At 34.8% G+C, this 20,289-nt stretch overlaps 3 protein-coding genes across 3 annotated transcripts; 2 read left to right on the forward strand and 1 right to left on the reverse strand.

The window, feature by feature from the left end:
- Nucleotides 1-284: 284 nt before the first annotated feature.
- On the forward strand, nt 285-4,353 carry LOC110709866 (putative F-box/FBD/LRR-repeat protein At1g78840). The gene is made up of 4 exons (XM_021888135.1): nt 285-867; nt 1,871-2,754; nt 2,861-2,992; nt 3,115-4,353. The coding sequence occupies exons 2-4, from the start codon at nt 2,473-2,475 to the stop codon at nt 3,436-3,438; spliced, it is 738 nt and encodes a 245-aa protein (XP_021743827.1). The 5' UTR covers nt 285-867; nt 1,871-2,472; the 3' UTR covers nt 3,439-4,353.
- Nucleotides 4,354-4,561: 208 nt separating this feature from the next.
- Nucleotides 4,562-8,852, forward strand: LOC110709865 (probable 1-acylglycerol-3-phosphate O-acyltransferase). Its single transcript, XM_021888133.1, has 9 exons — nt 4,562-4,952; nt 5,587-5,826; nt 6,464-6,510; nt 6,705-6,823; nt 6,924-7,081; nt 7,331-7,440; nt 7,518-7,617; nt 8,173-8,296; nt 8,463-8,852. The coding sequence occupies exons 1-9, from the start codon at nt 4,723-4,725 to the stop codon at nt 8,586-8,588; spliced, it is 1,254 nt and encodes a 417-aa protein (XP_021743825.1). The 5' UTR covers nt 4,562-4,722; the 3' UTR covers nt 8,589-8,852.
- A 1,716-nt stretch (nt 8,853-10,568) lies between these two features.
- LOC110709867 (probable LRR receptor-like serine/threonine-protein kinase At4g36180) lies at nt 10,569-15,643 on the reverse strand. Its single transcript, XM_021888136.1, has one exon. The coding sequence runs from the start codon at nt 14,230-14,232 to the stop codon at nt 10,837-10,839; it is 3,396 nt and encodes a 1,131-aa protein (XP_021743828.1). The 5' UTR covers nt 14,233-15,643; the 3' UTR covers nt 10,569-10,836.
- Between the last annotated feature and the right edge of the window lie 4,646 nt (nt 15,644-20,289).

The following is a 20,289-nucleotide window of genomic DNA, read 5'->3' on the forward strand; positions in this document are numbered from 1 at the left end:
AGCCAAAAGATAGGCTGCTCTCGCGCCCGGTCGGGTGAACATCCCTTCATTTTCCAAGCTCCTCTCGCGCCCGTTCGGGCGACGGAACTCGGGAATTACGACCCTTCTCGCGCCTGGTCGAGCAAAACTTCGCCCGGTCGGGCGCCCGGGTCAGGCTATTTTGGATTCCTTCCTTTATTCCAACAGTCAATATATACAAGAATGATGGTCATTGGTCAAGAACTCAAGATGATAAAAGTGCAATGAGATAACTTCACTTATGGTGGTGGTGGTTTGGAGAAAGGAGTGAGGGTGAGTTAGATATCATGTTGGAGATGGTGAATTTCTGTTTATATATATGAGGGTAAATTTGTAAAATGAATTTTATTTTGTGGACGTTAACTGGAGATTCGAGGGTGGTTTAACAACCCCTTTAAAAAAAAAATCAAATGATGATAATTTGAAAATTGGCAATAGAAAGACAATAGAAAAGTAAAAACACAATTTTTGGTTTTTTTGTCTTCAAAAATCGGGATACTCTAAAAAAAGAAAAATGTCAAGCAAAACCTCAGGTGGCAGTTTCCATTCATTATACATTTATACGTCGTAATTTTTTTTAAAAAAAGAAAAGAAAAATTTGAAATCGAGTCATCAAATCTACGTAAGCATACAGGGTACAAATCAAGGATTAAATTGAGAAGGTCAATCCCAGATAAATAATACTCCAAATCGATAGTATAAATCAACATCAAATCACAATTTGGTTGGATTACACATAATTACAAAGGTTGACTTTTAGTGGCTTCTAGTTTTTTTTTTTCTTTTAGAAGTTCTCATTTAGTTCGCCGGAGATCGTCATTTCGTGGAATTCTGCCTCCATATTTCAAGGTATGTAATCTCATCTTTATAGTATCAATTTCTAGAAATTCATCATGATTGAACAGTACCAAAATTTTATTGAAATTTAGTTGGCTCAATATATTGGGAAATTTCCCGTTTCTCATATCGAGAAACGAAATTTGTTTCTCATTGGGTATTTTTTGAATAAATTAACAATTTTTTCATTATTATGGGCTCTATAATTGAATAAAGTTGAATAAAGTTGGTTTATTTACGAAAATGCTACGTGAGAAACAAAATTTATTTCGAGAATGTTTCTCACCATGAGAAACTGGGGCATTATAAATTGAAATGAATAATTAGAATTTCTTTTGAAGAAGTTGAAGTTTCAGGAAAACTTAAATTGTTATTTCACCTGGAATTATGGGTATTTGCCTGAATTTCCTACCATGTGTGAGATCTTGTGTTTTGCCTCGTTGCTCATTAGTGGAATTGTTGTTATTGTTTTTTTTTTTTTAGCTCAAGGAAATGTATTTGAGTTAAATTTGATGTTAGAAATAAAAAGGGAGCCCCATTTAATCTTCAAGTTAAACAAAGCGTTTATCCAGTGACAATTATGTAAATATATCAACATACTAATCATTATGATATTTTCGTAGATAGATCAACATTTGTGGAACCCGTGTTTGATAAAAGTTGTTTATTTATTTAGAGAAATGCTACTAGTAAACATTTTCTCGGAAAGAGGGAGCCCCAATTAGTCTCCATAACTTTGGTTGATTTATATCGTCATATCTTTGCTCCTAGGTATGTTACCTGCATGTTTTGATTGATTATGCTAAATAGCCCTAAATTGCTAAGATTGTTCTCTTGAGGAAGGTATATGTGTAGAGTATAGAGTGATTTCTTGAGCTAATTATTTTTACATAATGTATTACTCTTCCTTTAGAATTACTATTAGAGATTCCATTATATTCTTGATATTTATGTAAAAATTTTGTGAACAAAAATGTATCTACTTTCAATCTTTGGGTTCATTTGGTTTGATCAGGCACTTGTACGGTTTCAATTTCGTGCTCAAAGAAACAAAAGTGACCATGAGATAGATGGATTACATTAGTAAGCTACCGGATGCACTGCTTTGCCATATCTTAACTTTTGTGCCTACAAAACTTGCTGTTGCAACTAGTATATTGTCTAGAAGATGGGTCTCTATTTGGACTAAAGTTCCTGTGCTAGACTTTATCAAGCTTCCTATAAGGACTGTGAGAGATATAATTTCATGAGTTTCATAGATAATGTTCTGCTTAACAATGACGTTCATGTCTGCAACGTTTTCACTTTGAAATACTTAAAGATTTTATAACCGTCCATGTCAACACATTGATCAATTCTACACTGAGACGTGAAATTTGGGAGCTTTATCTGATTAAAGATGATTGGGGTTTACCAAATAAACTTGTGCGCCTGCCAGTGGACTTATTTGCTCGTCAGACACTTAAGGTGTTGAAGCTAAGGGGTACTTTCGAAATCAATGTTTGGTTGAGCTTGCATCTACCAAAACTTGAGACTCTATACCTTCATGGATCGAGGTTTGTAGGTAAAGATGTGCTGAAGATTCTTACTTCAGGTTGACCTGTTCTTAAAGAGCTGATGATTATATATTGTGAAGGCATAAAAGAGCTATATATAGATTCTCTGACCTTGGATAAACTGAAAATATGTAATGAGAGCCAATTTATTGCTGTTAAAGCACCAAATATTAGATGCCTTGATGTAGCTGTTGATGGGTCGAGATATGAAGTAAGCAACCTTAGTTCACTTGATGAAGCCAGGATTTGCTTAGGTGGTTATGAATACGAACCTTGGAAACTTGAACTTATCAGAAGAGTCTCCAAAGTGCAGACTCTATGGCTATCACAGTCTACTGTTGAAGTACGTCTCCTAATCCTTAATCATCTGAATGATGGCGCTAATTTCTAGTTACATTCTGTAGTTTACACTATGTTTTACTCTATAATGATCATCTTTCTTTTTGCAGTTGTTTGGTCATGTTAGTGAGAATGAGCTCCCCATGTTTCCGAACTTGACTCATTTGGAGATTGAAATTGAAAATATTATGTTCCAGATGCTAAAACTTGCTCCGAAGCTAACACATTTAATTGTGGATGTGGTAAGCGCGATATGTATTGGCATTACCTTAAGTGATTGTTCATTTACAGGATCTATGTCTATGAGTGCATGCCTTTCATTTTATTGACATTACCTTATGTGATTTTGTGTATTGATTGTCAGTGTCACTTATTAGATGATGACGCTCTTTCATTTCCATCTGAAATAGTGCCTCTGTGTATTTCATCCATTCAATATATTGAGAATCAAAGATTCTATTGTTTGGAAGAGGACACAAAACTAGTAATGTACATTTTGAAGAATGCAATGTTGTTAAAGGAGTTGAAACTACACATGCATCATCATTGTGTGAGTTTGAAACGTGAAAGGGATGCATTTAAGAAGCTACTAAGTTTTCCAAGGGTCTCCTTTTGCGAAGTCATTATTTGTTCATCTTGTGAATGGGAAACATTGCCCCTTCACTTTCCTGCTATTTCTCCTCAATAATCTCAGTAAGTAGAATAATTAACTCCAATGTTCTCATTGTGGAGGGAACTTTAATGTTTATGAATGTGATTGAAGACAATATATACTCTTTACTGTACATCTGCTTATCACAACTTTTTTTTTTTTTAACTAAAATTATTCTTATTTCAGCTTTGATGCTTATTCTTATTTCAGCTTTGATGCATTACTGATGTTATCTTCATAACATTTAACTCCTAGCCATCTATTTGTAGAACTAAGCTCTTATTTTGTGGTTCTGATTATTTATGTTGCATCTTATTTTGTCAGGAAAAATATTAATAACAAAATGGAAAAAAAAAAAAAAAAGGTTTGAAATTGTAAAACCTCAATCTTGACACCTCTTTCTTATGGAGGCTTTTGTTTGACCATTGCTTGAATGTAGTCCTAGGAAACGCTTTACACTATGTTTGGATAACAATAGTGAAAGGATGGAAAGAAAAAGTAGGAAGAGAAAGGGAGGTAAGGGGAGGGAGAGAGTTACTTTCCAATTTTCTTCTAATTATCCCTAGCAATGGAGGAATTTTGTTTATGAAAAATGGAAGCTCCATTTCCTTTCCCATCAATTGCCCGATGTCTATTCAGACAAGCTAAGAAACATGTGTGAGTAATTGATCATACTAATCATACTGATTGAATTAATTGAGCATACTATCACTTCTTTAGAATTGGTTCGATAACTAATTGAACATACTAATCATTTTAGACCAACCACTTCTTAAGAACCAAGCGCCCTCGTGTGAATAGAGGCATGCAAAAAAAAAAAATCTAACCTGTTCAACCCGATTTGAATTCTAGGATATCTTAATTGATTTTTATGTTTTAGATACTTTGACTCGAATTCGATCGTCGTATATAATTTTTGAATATCTAAAATATTCCATATTTTAATTTATTTTTATTAAAACCAAACATAACAATTGAGAAAAAAAATTCATCAAAAAATAATGTATTTTAATCTGATTTTTTCCGATCTGAAATTTGACTGTACTCAATTCAGTCACTTTCGAGACGGATCTACGTCACGGCCTACGTTTACCACAAACAGTCTTTCCATTTTCAATTCAGATAAAGAAAACTGTACTCGTCAATTAATCAAACCCCCCAAATTAGACACTTCTACTCTTCCTCCTAATAACCCCCAAAAATAAATAAAAAATTAAAAGATTCATCCTTTTTTATATATTCTCTCCAAAATATTGCGTAGAATTTGCCCAATTTGGAGGGAAATTAACGTATTATTATATTTCATTCTTTATTCATTTTATGAGCTTAATTAGGCGGTGGCGTAAATCGTCGGCGGAAATTGTAATGGCGGAAGAACTCAGAACGGCGGCTGCTGCTACTGCCACCGCAACCGGCGCTGCTACGGCGGCTGAAACTACGGTGGATTCTAATGGTCGGAAGAAGTGGACGTGGCCTTCTCTCCTCCGTTGGATTCCTACCTCTACCGATCATATTATCGCTTCTGAAAAACGCCTTCTTTCTTTGGTCAAGTAATTGCCACTTTCTCTCTCCTCCGATTTTGTTTTTGGGTTTTTGTCGTTTTTATGATTTTAGTTGACCCCGTTTGTTGAATTTGATGAAAATGGGTTTAATTTTGTGTTTTTTTTGTTGATGGGTTGTTAGGGTTTTTAGTAATTGATTGGAAATTTTGCTTTGTAATTGTGTTGGATTGGGAAAGTTGGAATTTCATGAATTTATGATGATCATTTATTTCTCAATTTGAAAAATGCATCTGGGATGTTGAGGCTTTTTTTTTTTCCATGAAAGTTGGATGATATATATATATATATATATAATATATATATATATATATATTATATATATATATATATATATATATATATATATATATATATATATATAGCTTTGGTTCATAACCTGATGATCATAACTATAACTATATGAAGTTCAAGGTAAAGTGAAATGAATTAAATTAGTGTCTGGAAGTAATCATCTTATTCTTCTTAATTGTGTAGGAAGAGAGGTATAACTTAAGAATGCATTTTGCAATTTGATGTTAAGTTCATTCTATGAGATGATATGACATCTTGGGTTTTAATGAGTTTGGGATCGTATGTATGTATTGGAAATTTGCCTTATGGGGTTTGATCATTTCTATTTCAGGACCCCCTTTGTGGTGGAACAAGTGAATATAGGTTCTGGTCCGCCTGGTTCGAAGATTAGGTGGTTTCGATCTGCAAGTGATGAATCTAGGTTTATAAATACTGTTACCTTCGACAACAAAGATGAAAACTCCCCGACAATTGTTATGGTTCATGGATATGGTGCTTCACAAGGCTTCTTCTTCCGGAATTTTGATGCTTTGGCCCGTCGGTTTAGGGTCATTGCTATTGATCAGCTTGGGTAAGTATTTAAGTTGTTATTGATCACATGAATCTTGTGTTAGCTTAAATCTGTGGTAGTAGTAAAAGCATCACTGTTACATTTTGGGCTTCCGAACAATCTGGTCTACATGACAATTTTTTTAAGGGATGTAAGTGATCAATTCGGTTGTCTTTCCTTTCCATTCATATTCTTGACAGTGAGAAAGATTTCATTTTTTATGTCATAGGAAGCATGGTCACGAGATGAAAATCATACATACCAACCTACGTGAATTTCCTCTTCCATTATTCCGTGTGTTGAATTTTCTTTAATGATTGCAGAGATTTTTGTTAAAGTTGGTTACTTTTGTTGATCTCAAACATACAGAGGTCACAATGTCCATGAAAGCGACGAGTATCCTTGTGCTGTGGTCTCTATTAAATTGTGACTTAATATAAATGAATTTTTAGAGTGTGGGTGACTAGGTGGAAAACCTACCTCGGATGTTGCTGAAAAGAATCAGCAATTTATTGGAAGGTTAAGAAATTGGACAGAATAATAGAAGTGGCTGATTCATTTTCCCTTTCTGCACCCCATCACTCTCTGTTGGGGTGGATCGAGCTGGATTAATTTTCATATATTTTTTTGCTTCATTGTTTAATTTCTTGCCTTGCAGTTGGGGTGGATCAAGCAGGCCTGACTTTACTTGCAAAAGCACTGAAGGTTAGTCGTGTTTCTTGCTTGTCGATACTTGAAAGGTTAATTGCTTATATTGTTATATGACAGTCCCTAATTATGTAGGTGGTAATACTAGCAGTATAAATGTCATTGCGTTTTTTCTTTAGCTGATTGCAGCTGCTGTAATCTTGGAAAACGCGACTCTTTTCTAATGCATTTCATTTCTTTTTGCTTTGCAGAAACTGAAGCATGGTTTATTGACTCTTTCGAGGCATGGCGAAAAGCCAAGAATCTTGATAACTTCATTCTTCTTGGCCATTCTTTTGGGGGTTATGTTGCTGCTAAATATGCTCTTAAGGCAAGGGATTTAGTTTTTTCCAATCTTCAACTTGGAATTTTCAGAGAACTTCAGGATTATTTTTTCTTATCTAAAGAATTCGTAATTTTTGTTTGTGTAGCATCCTGAGCATGTTCAGCATTTGATTTTGGTTGGACCAGCGGGAGTTTCTGCGGACACAGATATGTCAGAGCGTTTGACCCAGTTTAGATCAACGTGGAAAGGAGCTGTCTTGAACCACCTCTGGGAATCTAATTTTACTCCTCAGAAGCTTGTGAGGTGATTTTACTTATAGTTTTCTTAATGAATATGTTGATATCAAACTAGTAATTACAGGGCATCACTCATGTTTATTAATGCTCTCTAAGTCATGGACAAAGAGTAATGCAAATTGTGAATATGATCTCTTTATGCAACTATTTTTGAGAGAACCTTTAGAGAAAAAGAAACTTGATGAGCTGGTATACATATATGATATATCTAAACTATGGTGTTGAGTTTCTTAATATGCATGGTGCGTTCATGCAGGGGGTTAGGTCCATGGGGGCCAAATCTTGTCCATAAATATACAAGTGCTAGGTTTGGTTCATATGGAACTGGTGAATTGTTGAGTGAAGAAGAATCAAAATTGTTGACAGGTAATTTCACATAAGATTTGCGCTGACAAAGTAAATTACCTATTAGCTATTCTAATTTAATGTCTCTTTCTATTTAGATTATATGTACCACACACTAGCAGCCAAAGGTAGTGGAGAGCTGTGCCTTAAATACATATTCTCATTTGGAGCATTTGCTCGGAAACCGCTTCTTCATTGGTTGGTGCCTTTCTGTGTTCCTCTTCTTCACTCTTAATTTCTATTCCCCCCCCCCCAAAAAAAAAAAAAAAAACAAATATATGCAGGAACAGTATTGGTAAGTCATGTGTATGGTCATTGTTTAAAGGTTAATAACAGTAGTTGTCCTATATCAAGATTTACTTCTCCCATTATTCAAAAAATATTAACTCCACCATTCCCTTCACTCCGTAGTAGTGAACATACCACTGATTTCTTCCATAGATGACAGAAGAAATACAATTCGTTTTTTTAGAAGTTCAAAAACAAAGTGTTACGAGTAGTTATAATCTTTAATATGCAGACGGACATGAAAATGACAGTGTACATAATAAGTGCTAGGCATATACTGTATTGCTTTGCATTCTAAACCTGTCATTCTGGTGGAAATGGGCTCACTATTTTGTGATGGCTTACTGGCTGAAAAAAAAAGAGAGTAGAAATAAACGAAAGCTCTATTCTGGTTCCTAGACTTTCAGCTGCTCGAAAGAGCTTCTTGACTGAAGTATATGAACACCTTTTCTTCTTTCAATGCAGTGCATCAGAATGGAAAGTACCAACTACTTTTATCTATGGTTATCATGATTGGATGAGCTACCAAGGGGCCCAAGAAGCCCGTAAGCATATGAAAGTCCCTTGTGAAATCATTAGGGTTCCGGAGGTATGTCTCTCTCTTTGTTTCTTTCCCCCTCCGAGCCCCTGGAGTTGTCTGTATATTGAAAGCAGTGATATTTATGCAAATTTGCAAGCATATATGGGTGGTTGGGCTGCAATATTTGTTGGCATGGGATCTTTGTAATCTCATTTTTATCTTTTTGCCATTGCAGGCTGGGCATTTTGTTTTCATAGACAACGTAAGCGGGTTCCATTCGGCTGTTTTTCATGCTTGTCGCAGATTTCTGTCATCAGATCCTGATAATGAATCTCTTCCAGAAGGTTTAACTTCTGCTTAATATTGAACTGTATGTTGTAGCTTTATCATTTTTGTGTCTCGCTTGTAGTAAGTACCACCATGTAATTTGTTTACCTGTAAAAACTTACTCGTTCATGGTAGTGAATTTACTACAGTGTATTTTTTTTTGCTCTGTTACAGAGTGATGCTATATAGTATAGAATACGTACAATTCTTTCACTTGTTGCTCCCTACGATTCAACTTTGGTGATTCTCTCATGTATTTGTGAATATTGGTCAATAAAGCATGGTTTACTTACCCCTATGTTTATTTACGTCTAGGGCGTGGCATGCCTCAGTACTTAACGAGGTTACTTCCTTACTGGTATATATTTTTTTCCCCTTTGATACTTATTAAGAATTTAGTGATCCTTTTCCTCTGTGCAGTCCGATAGTATTTTTCTTAAGAAGGTACATTGATTGATCTAACACGTAATCGTAACAAAATAAGATGTTTCATTGGAAATCAGCTTTGGTTAGAATGAGGTTAGCTTTGGGGAAGAAAGTGAACAAGAGCTTATCTCTGAAATGTGGTAAAAGTCTTTTTTTTTTTAATTGAGAGAAAGTGTTGCTATTTGCTGCGATGCCGAGTAGTATTTATGTTATTTACCTATGAAATTTCAAAAATCAATTGCATTTCTATGCAAAGAATCACATTTTAGAAGAGAATAAGCAACAATTTCATTTGTCCATAAGTAGAACAGGGTCAAAACCTTCCACACCTCAGTGTATGCAAGGTTTTGAATTGAATTCACGAACCCTTGTATGAACTTATCGATCCTTATCCTTAGCTTATTACATCGGCAACTCAATACTCATTCAGGTGAAAAGAACAAAACCGTAGTTGGTAGTCGTAGTCCCACTCTCATTAGCACCCTTAACCTCACTATCAAACCCACCTCCTTCGAACCGTACATGTCAAAATCCATTTGGCATCACAGTAGATGAATAAGATGATAATGGATCTGTATCTAGTAGAAACTGTATGTACATGTGTATATACTGAAATACTGAACCCTACTTTGGTTTAAAGAGTTAATGTCGTTTTGAACGTCTTCTACCTGGAAAACGACATGCGTGGTTAATTGCTGTAATATTGTACCTGACTTTGTCTGTAAGACTATATATAGCTAGGTTCCTGCAATTGTTGTCATCTTTACATTCTTGACTAAAATGTTGTCAGTGAAAATAATGCTAAACATTGCGTTTATTTATGAATGTTGTACCACTGCTTTTTTCTTGCATTTGTCACATGCTTTTCTGCCTTTGTTTGAATTCTGGAATGGTGGTGAGATGAGTTAGGGAGAAACATACAAAAAGTGTTTTGTTGAAAGGAGGAAGTAATATCAACTAAACACACTTTATACTAAAACAACTCGATTTATGTGTGACAGTGAAGTTATATGGTTTTACCATGTTATATTAAAACAACTCGATTTATGTGTGATGTGCAACTAAATGTACGAAGAGTATATCATTGTTTATTTGTTTGTAACCCGAAGGCCGTAACTTTTCTAAAGCTTACTAGTCTCTCAATCGATGAGTTAATGGTTACCCCATAAATATTGTGATATTTATATGAGGATAAATTTTTAGTTGGATTAATGGTGAAAAGTGAAGCTTAAAAGGATCTCGAACACATGATTGAAGTAGGTTTTTTTTTCCACTGTAATTTCTTACGTATTCAGAATATATTTTGTTAAATTTCTATGAATTTTGTATAGAAAGAAGACGAACAAATAAAGACGGACCCCTTTATTTGCCATCTTATACAAGCCTCTTTGTTTAATGCTCTGACGTCTTCACGGGTCCCTAAAAACCACCCTCTATTTTTCCAAACAAAATAAAATAAAATAATTAAATTAAAAGTAAAAAAGTTGCTATATTAACGGCTACTTTTCTTTTATATTCCACGTGTCGATTCCACTTTTGGCGGGAATTATATATTTTTTCTTTTTGTACCCAACAAACTTTCCGGATTTTCTGAATTCCCGGGTTCAATTCCTTTGACTGGATGCTGTGATGCAGAAGACTATTATGAATTACTCAACTTTTTTTTTTTTTTACCAATTAATTTACCTCAACTTGCAACATTATAAAATCAAATAACTTAATTAAATACTCTATATACACACATAAAAATCACCATTACATTTTGTTAAAATTGAAACAAAATCACATCATCTGATTTTTTTTTTTTTTTCACCAAAACAAAGTTGGTTGGGTGATCAACTTTTTTCTTTCCTAGGTTATCCGACAGGGGAAGGGAGTGAGGTCGGATCCGTGGAGGACGGGATATCGGGTCCTACCCGACAACCCTCGAGCATGAATACAATATCACCCATGGATGGTCTTTCACTCGGGTCGGGTGCTGTGCAAAGGAGACCTACTTTGATCCCAAGTAAAAATTCTTCCCACTCGGATGATTCAGGGTCTAGTTCGAGCAAACCCGGGTCGATTAGCTCGGATATTTGACCTGTTTGCAACTGTTTCTTGACCCATTTTACAATATCTTCATCTTGCTCAAACATAATGGGTTTTTTCCCTGTCAATATCTCTAACAAAACAATCCCAAAACTGAACACATCCCCTTCTCTTGATACATGACCTGTTAACAACACTTCTGGAGCAACATATCCAAGTGTTCCGATTGGCAGTGTTGATGTTGAGGCTTCGATTGGCGTTGCAATTGTCAATCTGTCTAGACCAAATTCTGATAAATGTGCTTCAAAATCAGCATCAAATAACACATTTTGAGGCTTGATATCACCATGAACCATATCTAAGGAGTGCAAGAATGTGATCCCACGAGCAATCCCAAGCGCGATTAAGTGCCTCATTGGCCAATTCAGGACATGCCCATCATGGTGTGATGCTTCTTGAAGAAGAGTGGCCAAGTTTCCATTAGGCATGTAGTCATAAACTAGGAGTCTTATGTCAGGTGGACCGGCATAATACCCTCTCAACACGGTGATGTTCCGGTGCTTCACTTTCCCGAGCATCTCAGCCTCCTTCTTGAAGCCTCTATCATCAAGGAAACCATCAGGTAATCGCCGGATTGCAAGAACCATTCCATCAGCAAAGGAGGCCTTGAACACCATCCCATACTTTCCTCTGCTTAGAACATTTTCTTCATCAAACTGCCTTGTTGCTTCTAAGGCCTCTGCCAATGTAATCTTACTAGTGAACATGACAAGTTTTGGGACACCATTTTCGCTGCTGCTTCTACTTCTTTCGGCTCCAGAGCTTTTTCTCGGTGGGCTAGGTTTCTTCTCTCCCCCGGCTGCCTTACCTTTGAGCTTCTCACGCCAACGTAGGAGGCTAATGATGTAACCACAACAGCATAATGCTAGGAAAAGAAGCCCAGCAAGTGCAACACCAATAATCAACATCAACTTCCTCATTTTTCTCCGCCTCAAATACGAGCATTCCTTCTTCAATGGATACCCACACAGCTTTCCATTGTCTGCAAACACTGAAGGATCACTGAAATCAGAACCTAGAGTTTTTGGGATTTCACCTTCGAAATGATTCGAGGATAAATTTAGGTTTTGCAAGCTTGATATATGGGTTAGATTTTCTGGGATGGAGCCACTCAAATTGTTTGATGAAAGATCAAGCATTCTAAGGTGTAGCAATTTTGACAATGAGCCTGGAATAGGCCCTGAAAAATGGTTAAAATCCAAGACCAACTTTAGCAAATCAGAGCATTTGGAAATATCTTTTGGTATATTACCATCCAAATTATTATGACCCAAATCAAGCTCCTCCAAATGAGATAACCTTGACAAAGAATTTGGAATATTGCCCACCAAACGATTCCTTGCAAGTTCAAGTACTTGTAACTCTGAACAATTGCCAAGCTCAGGTGGAATTTCACCCGAGACTCGATTATTTGATAGAGAGAGGACATTCAGGGACCGGAGGAAGCCAAAAGTCGCCGGTATGTCACCAGATAAAGAATTGGAGCTAAGATTCAAGTACCTCAAACCAACTAAACTACTAAAACCCTCAATAATATCCCCATGTAAATCATTCTCCTGCAATGCAACAGCCTCCAAATTGGGCAACCCAAACAGTTCAGCAGGAAAATTCCCAGATAATCTCTGTTTGCTCAAATCTAGAACTCTTAGCCTCATCAAACTCCCAATGCTACTCGGAATCGAACCCGAAAACCCACAATGACTCAAATTCAACACCGCTAAACTCTTCAAATCACCAACTTCTACTGGAACATGCCCAGAAAAATTGTTAAAACTGAGGTTCAAAGTGGTCAAATTAGTGAGTTGAAGCACCTCATTTGGGACCACTCCAGTCAATTCATTTTCACTCAAATTCAACACTTCCAAACTCTGAATACTCCCGACATCAAAGTCAATCAAACCCAAAAATCTGTTTCTTCCTAATGACAAAACCCTCAAATTACTCAAATTCTGAAAAATTTCTGGAATTTTCCCAGAAATTTGATTCCCTTCAAGATCAAGAACCCTCAACATACTACATTGTCCTATTTCCTTAGGAACTTGACCTTTCAATGAATTATTAGCCACCCTAAACTCCTCTAAATTCATCAAATTTCCAAAATTTGCAAAAAGTGAACCAGTGAAGAGGTTTCCAGAAAGATCTAAAACCCTCAACGTTGGAATATCCGCCACCCAATCCGGAAACTCGCCAACAATGCGGTTCCCGTGAAGGTCTAAGACCTCCAATCCACTCCTAAATGTGCACCCATTTGGCGGCTTAGCGATTCCCGTGAGGGCATTGAACCCTAAGAAAACGAATCGAAGCGACCGAGGGTTGGACACATTACAAAACACAGAGGCAGGGACTACACCAGAGAGTTTATTAGAGGTAAGAGAAAGTACCTCCAACTCCGGCATTGCACCAATCGTCGCCGGAATATTACCGGAGATGAAATTATCCTCGGCAGAAATATGAACAAGCGATGTACAATTCAGTATCGCCGAAGGAAGAGTACCCACTAAAAGATTCGAATCCAACCACAAGTATTGCAGCCGTTTAAGCGCGCCAATGCTGGCGGGTATCTCGCCGGAGAACCTATTCGACGAGAGGTTAATCAGCGTCAGCTGCAAGCTCTCCGAGAAATTCGCCGGAACCAACCCGGAGAAATTGTTGTACGAGAGGTCGAGTACCCGGAGACTGGGTGAGATTCCGCCGGAGATTCTACCCGACAGGTCGTTACCGGCGAGATTAACGATCTGAAGATTACTAAGAGAGAGAATCCCCGGTGGAACATCGCCGGAAAGGGAATTATTATGAAGGTAAAGAGCACGAATAAGAGAAAGTTCGGTAAAAGAGCGAGGAATAGACCCATGAAAGTGGTTAGAGTGGAGGCTTAACCGCCGCAACTGCCGTAACTTTCCAAGCTCCGGCGAAAGTACGCCGGTGAGCTGAAGCCGTGGAAGGCGGAGCTGATCAACTCTGCTAAAGTAACAGCCGACGCCACGCCAGTCACAAGGGGCTAATGGCGTGGACGCATCCCAGCCGTCTAATACGCCAAGTGGGTCATTTAGATTGCGCTTGAAGGCTAGTAGTGAGTCAACCTCCGTCACTGTAGCACCGGAAAAAATGGTAGCAAAACCAAAGGTAAGAGTGAGGGAGACAAGAAAAATAGCCGTTGCCATAAAAATGAAGCATAAAAGAAAATGGTGGGATGAAAATGCAACGAATGAATTATAGTATTATGGAATTATAGAAGGAGAATAATAATTGATGGTTTTTCATTTCATAGTTGTTGTTATTGTTGATGGTGTTTTTTTGTGGGTTTTGGGGAATGCGAAGTTGGGAAAATGGAGCGTATGTTGCTTTTTAGTAGAGTAGAAGTGGACTGTCAAATTTCTGGCTGTTTTTTTAATCGTACATGTATTTTTTTTTTTATTAACTATTCACTGTTCATTTGTTTATTTCTTCCCAAAAATTATGTAAGAAGCAATAAATAAATAAATAAATTATTAGTATGAGGAATACCGAATACTAGATCAGTAGATGTATGCCATATTGGCATATCAAGGGATACTAAGGATGGAAATTCTTGATTTTTTGTGTTCGTTATTGTATGGATAGGTTTGGCAAAATTGACTCGTATTTTGTTGATTGTTTAGTCCAAATTTGTTTGAAAATTGGGTTTTTGCTTGTATTAATGTTAATGAGACCTAGAAATTAGCTAAAATGGTCCAAAAGTAAGGATGATTAATGTGGAGAATTGATTGAAAGACTTTTTTTTTTTTTTTTTTTTTTTAACAATTGATTGAAAGACTTATTGGTCAAATTTCACTTAAACCAATTTTAAAAACCAACCTAGAATCCTACCCATCTAAGTTCCAAACTACTAGTAATTACTCTTTTAATTTGGCAACAACCTTCTTTAATCTGGAGTATGAGATTGTCAAACAATTTGGTCCTTGTAGCTATTGTGTGGTAGCCGGTAGGTGCTATGACTTGATGAGCTATACATTAGGATTTAGGAGTATTATTAACTCTTTTAAGCGTAGTGATATGGTCTGATACATTTCATTTGGTTACATCTAGGGATTCAAGACATAATTTTTATTTTACAAAAAAAGTAAAAAAAATTGACCATTATGTAATTTAAGAAACATACTTAACAAAAATTAAAATTAGAAAATAAACTTAAAAGTTATACAAACTTCTTATGATTAAGTAAAATGCGTAAAATGTCATCTTAAAGTTAAAAAAAAAAAAAAGGGTTTGGAAACACATTTTGATAAGTTAATTTACCTAGCAAGACACTGAGCATCAACATTCATGGGGCTTCCCATAGTTTCTCTCTCCTCACCTCATTAGTGTACATCACTTTCCACTAACCTTATCACATAACCTTCTCACTTTACAATTCCATACCTATATTCATTAACCTCTTCATTTACTTTCTCTCTCCTATTTTTCCATACTTCACCACCTTTTCTTTCTCCTACTTTCCATACCCCCACCAAGTATTTTGGTATCCAAGTGTGCAAATTGGGTCTACTTGAATTTTTGGGAGGCTTCCCATCAAATTAAACCCTCACCCCCTCCCCCCCCCCCCCCCCCCCCCACCAAAAAAAAAAAAAAAAAAAAAAAAAATTATCAAATGGGAATAGAGTAACATTGGTGGGAAGGTCCCCATTTTCATTTTTTGGCAAATGGGGAGCCTATTTTTCCACCAATGTAGATGTTCTAAGGCCATATTTAGTAAATGACTTTTTGGTTAGCTTTTAGTTTTTCTATGTGGTCAAACAGCCAAAAAAAGTGTTTGGTAATTGGTTTTTCGGTTAGCGAAAAAGCTAGCTTTTAAGCCAAAATGAAAAAGCTGCTATGAGTAGCTTTTTTTGTCGGCTTTTGGCTTATTGACCCACAAATTATCTAATAAACGGTAACCGCCAACAACTAAATTTACCTAACACTTTTATGAACAACCAGCTTAAACAGCCAATTTCAAAAGCTACTCCGTATTATAAACAGCCAAACATTCCAACTGATCGAACAAGCTAAGTGATCCAGCCAACGGTCATTTGCCAAACAAGGCCTAAGGCTACCAACTTATGAAAAGAAATTGTGATTAAGTTGCTTAAGCATCTCTATTAGCTTGATTATAACAAGTTGAAGTCTTTTTCGTTCTATCACATCCCAACATTTCTCCCTATATTATGGCAAAGATATTTGAATTGAATGAGTTCTTTTTTAAAACATACAAAAGCATGTCTGCATTTGAGTGTTATCAGGTCTTTGAATTAATGTAAAAGGTCACCCAATTCTTCAACTGTAAAGCTAATAAATACATATCAATCGAGGCATCTAGCTAACATTAATCTTCAAACTAGCATTAATCTTCAAAATGAGTTAGACCAAAGTTCCCATTATTCAACTCTCTTTTAAATTTATTTAGTTACCTATATAATATATTGATCAATCAAAGTAAATTTTAAAAATTTCGTGCATTAATCAGAATTTGAAGTTATAAATTCCTCTCTAAAAGCTTAAATTTTAGATGCATTAATTTTGAATTTATACATACACTTTAACCTTTTTGTCACAGTCAACCACGAGAAAAAAGAAAGGCAAAGAACATAGAATATAAAACCAACAAGTCGTGACTTGGACATAGTGCAGTTAGTTGAAGCACCATCAAAAACCAACATATCTTCGACATCTACTATAACCCCCCTCCCCAAATTGTACATCAAAATGAATTGGAAAAAAGATGGAATCTTTATTGAAACAAATTAACATGTTAGAAAAACTAATCCTTGATAATCCAATTTATTGGAATCAATAACTAATTGTTGTATATTCCAACAAAATAACGAAACCAATTAATTGAATTAGTGTCAAGAACTCAAGATCGAGTCATATACATTAGAAATTGTGAAATACAAAAAATAAGAACAATTTCATAAATTGCACCTCGTATTATTATCTACACATAGTTATAATACTCCTTCTATTCGTTTTTATTGATTATTATGCTTTGACCACTTTTGTATCTTAAAAAAACTTACACGTAAAATAGGAATGGAGGGAGTATTCTCTATCAACCTCTATCCATTGCAAGAAATTATAACACTCTTTAGAGGTCTTTGTCTTTGATAGTATCACCTGAAAGTTAAGGTATAGGTAGGTGTAGTGAATTGTCAATGGATTATTGGATTAAGCATAATTAATGATGTTAAATTTCTAGGCATTGGAGCATGTTACACTATATGGTGGTCCAAAGAAGGATGCTTTTATGGGAGCATTGTGGGTAAGTTTAGCCAAAAGTGAATCATAAAGTTATTCTATGTAGCTCTTATATAAAAGTTGTTATTTTTCTTTCTTTTTCTTGGATTCTAGCTTAAGAGTAACCAATAGAAAAATGTGTTGCTTTAAGATCTAAGAATTGGAGACCACTTTAGAAAATCCTCAAAGCATATGAAAACTAATGTGAATTATCATTTTGTCAAATTTTTAAGTCATGCTTTAATTTATTTCTTAGGTTTCATCACGTGGAGTACCATGTTTTGTCCATGAATAATTGATTTCAGTTGATAATTAGTTACATAACAAATCTTGGAGATTCAACAGTTCTTTGACAATACTTTTCAAACAATCTCAATCTTGATACATAGAAAATTTAAAGTAGTTACGTTGTAATATATTTAATCGCAAATTTATGATATTATTTCATATGCAATGGACAGTAAAGTTGTGATGGATTGACGATATTTTTCTAGTGATACATCAATGAGTTGATCATGGTGGTTTAATTTGTTATGTAAATTAAAGTACGTCCCAATGACTCATTTATTGTTGTTTAATTTGTTATAGGATTGACTATGTCATGATTTTATTTAGTACTATTTTCCCAATTAATTTTTATTGAATAATGATCTTCAACCTCTTTTAATATAGCTAAAGAATAAAAACCTCTCAAATTCAGCAATTTGTCTCATTAATTGGATCGTATGATGTATGATGGAGCTTATTTTGTTGTTGGGGTATTCATTCTTTGTTAATTTTTTTTTGCTCCAAAGTAATGTAAATAGGGTAGGTGATGGATTATTTATTTATGTTCAATAATGCTTTAGATTTGATTAATAAATCATGATGATTACCCTTGTGGAAATAATAGGGTCTTTATGCACCCAAAAAAAAAAAAAAAGAAAGGAAGTCAGATCATGATGTACAATCCTTAATAGTTGACATGATGAATGTTTCATGAATATGTACTTCGTACTAATTATATTTCGTATATCAGTACGAAGTTTTATGTTAGGCCAACATTATAGCATTCTAAGGTTGTACATTCAATTATTTATCGTGGTGTTTTCATACAAGTACTTTGATCGATAACCATTTTACTATGTAATCCATTTATCCACAAATAAAATTCAAGTACGACATTTTTTTGCTTAGATATGTTAAACTTGTTGATAATTATATACATCAGCATGTACATCTTTCGTCGAGCAACTTTTTAACATATGTTGCTAATATGTTACCATCAATGAACCATGGAGTTTACATTTTCTATCGGCTGCTTCTTTATGAACATGTAATCTTAATAATATTATATGAAATGAGACTCCTGAATGAATAATAACGGTGATGATTTTAATGATGGGTGTAAGAAGCTTAATGATGAAATCAATCTATTTTATTATCAATTATCATTTATCTAAATAATTTCAACTGAACTTTAATCTTTTATCAAGTATTCAGCCGCTTCATAGTATTTAACAATGCAAATGCATATGATTGTTATGTATTGCATCAACTTTTCTACTAGTGTGATTGGATATTATATTTGTATGAATAACATAATTTTTTTTTAAAAGAGATAACCTTTTTTGTACGTTTTACGTTTTTTAGGGCATATGGCCTTGCCCTTAGCTTGGTAGTTGATTAGTTTTCCATAATTTTTTTTTTCATTTATTGTTTATTTATTTGTACTAATCCACAGCCTTCCATCATTAGCCAATGGTGCAAATAATTTTCTAGAAATGAGCTTAATTAAGAAAAATGATCATCTAAACTACTAACATCAATGTTGTCTTGAAACAAGCACCAAAAGAATTGAAATTGACAAATTAAAGCACATTTTTTTTTAAATCGACAAATCAAAGAACATAGATCTAACTTTAACTTAATAACTTATAAATTTCTAAAGGATAATATTAGGAACTTGATTATGATATCTATATAGATTTTGAAATGCTTTTTTCTACCATTATTGGATCGGCTCGGCCTCTATAAACTTTGACATGCTTTGAACATCATTGATGCGCTTATTAACTTGATTTTCATTTATATATCTGAACATAATTAACTTAATTAATTTAGTACTCCATAACCCTTGAACTAATCTTATTAAACCTTATTTTTCTTAAAATTAAGTAAAAATAATTAATGAGACCTAATTAAGTCTCAACTTTAATCATGTACGCATTTTGTATTGTGTTAGGATCTTACGTTAAACTATAAACAAATGATCTCAACAGCTAAAACCACATTGATTGTAAATAAAAATTTACTGGGATCTAAAAAAAAAAGTAGCCCTATTCTATTGCCCATTATCTGAACCCTCTCATCTAATTGTAGAGGGAGAATTGCGTGATTGGCAAGTTACAAAAAAATCCTTAATATTCCCTATTGCTTGTGCACAAGGGAATTGAATAATATACATACGAAATGGTTGTAGATTATTATTATGGTAGTACATGTATGTATTTATTTTTGGATGATATTAAAAGAAATCATGACTTTTTCAACTTGACCATATTTAAGAGAAGGCATATATATATGTAGCTTAAATGTGAGATGTAATAATGTTAGCATATAAAGATATACCACATCAATAACTTCTGCACTACATATATGAATGTATATGGCTGCGTTCGTTAGTTCATCACGTACATGGTGTGCACATTTACTATACATGCATGTACGTCGCCGTCTTTGATCCTGTAGTTTTTTTTTTATAGTAGCAAAATACTTATTGCTGGTTTGGACGACGATATCCTATGTTGTTGGAAACTAGAACAGAAGGTAAAATTAACAGCTATTAATAATATTCTTAATAATAGTTATTCATTAATGTTTTGGTTGTCTAGCTATTGTATAATTTTTTGAATATGTTAGCACACATTGTTTGCATAAAGTGCTACATTATAAATAGCTGTTACGAAATTTACCTGAATAATGAG

This window comes from Chenopodium quinoa, unplaced genomic scaffold, assembly GCF_001683475.1.
Source record: "Chenopodium quinoa cultivar QQ74 unplaced genomic scaffold, ASM168347v1, whole genome shotgun sequence".
In the NCBI taxonomy this organism is placed as follows: Eukaryota; Viridiplantae; Streptophyta; class Magnoliopsida; order Caryophyllales; family Amaranthaceae; genus Chenopodium; species Chenopodium quinoa.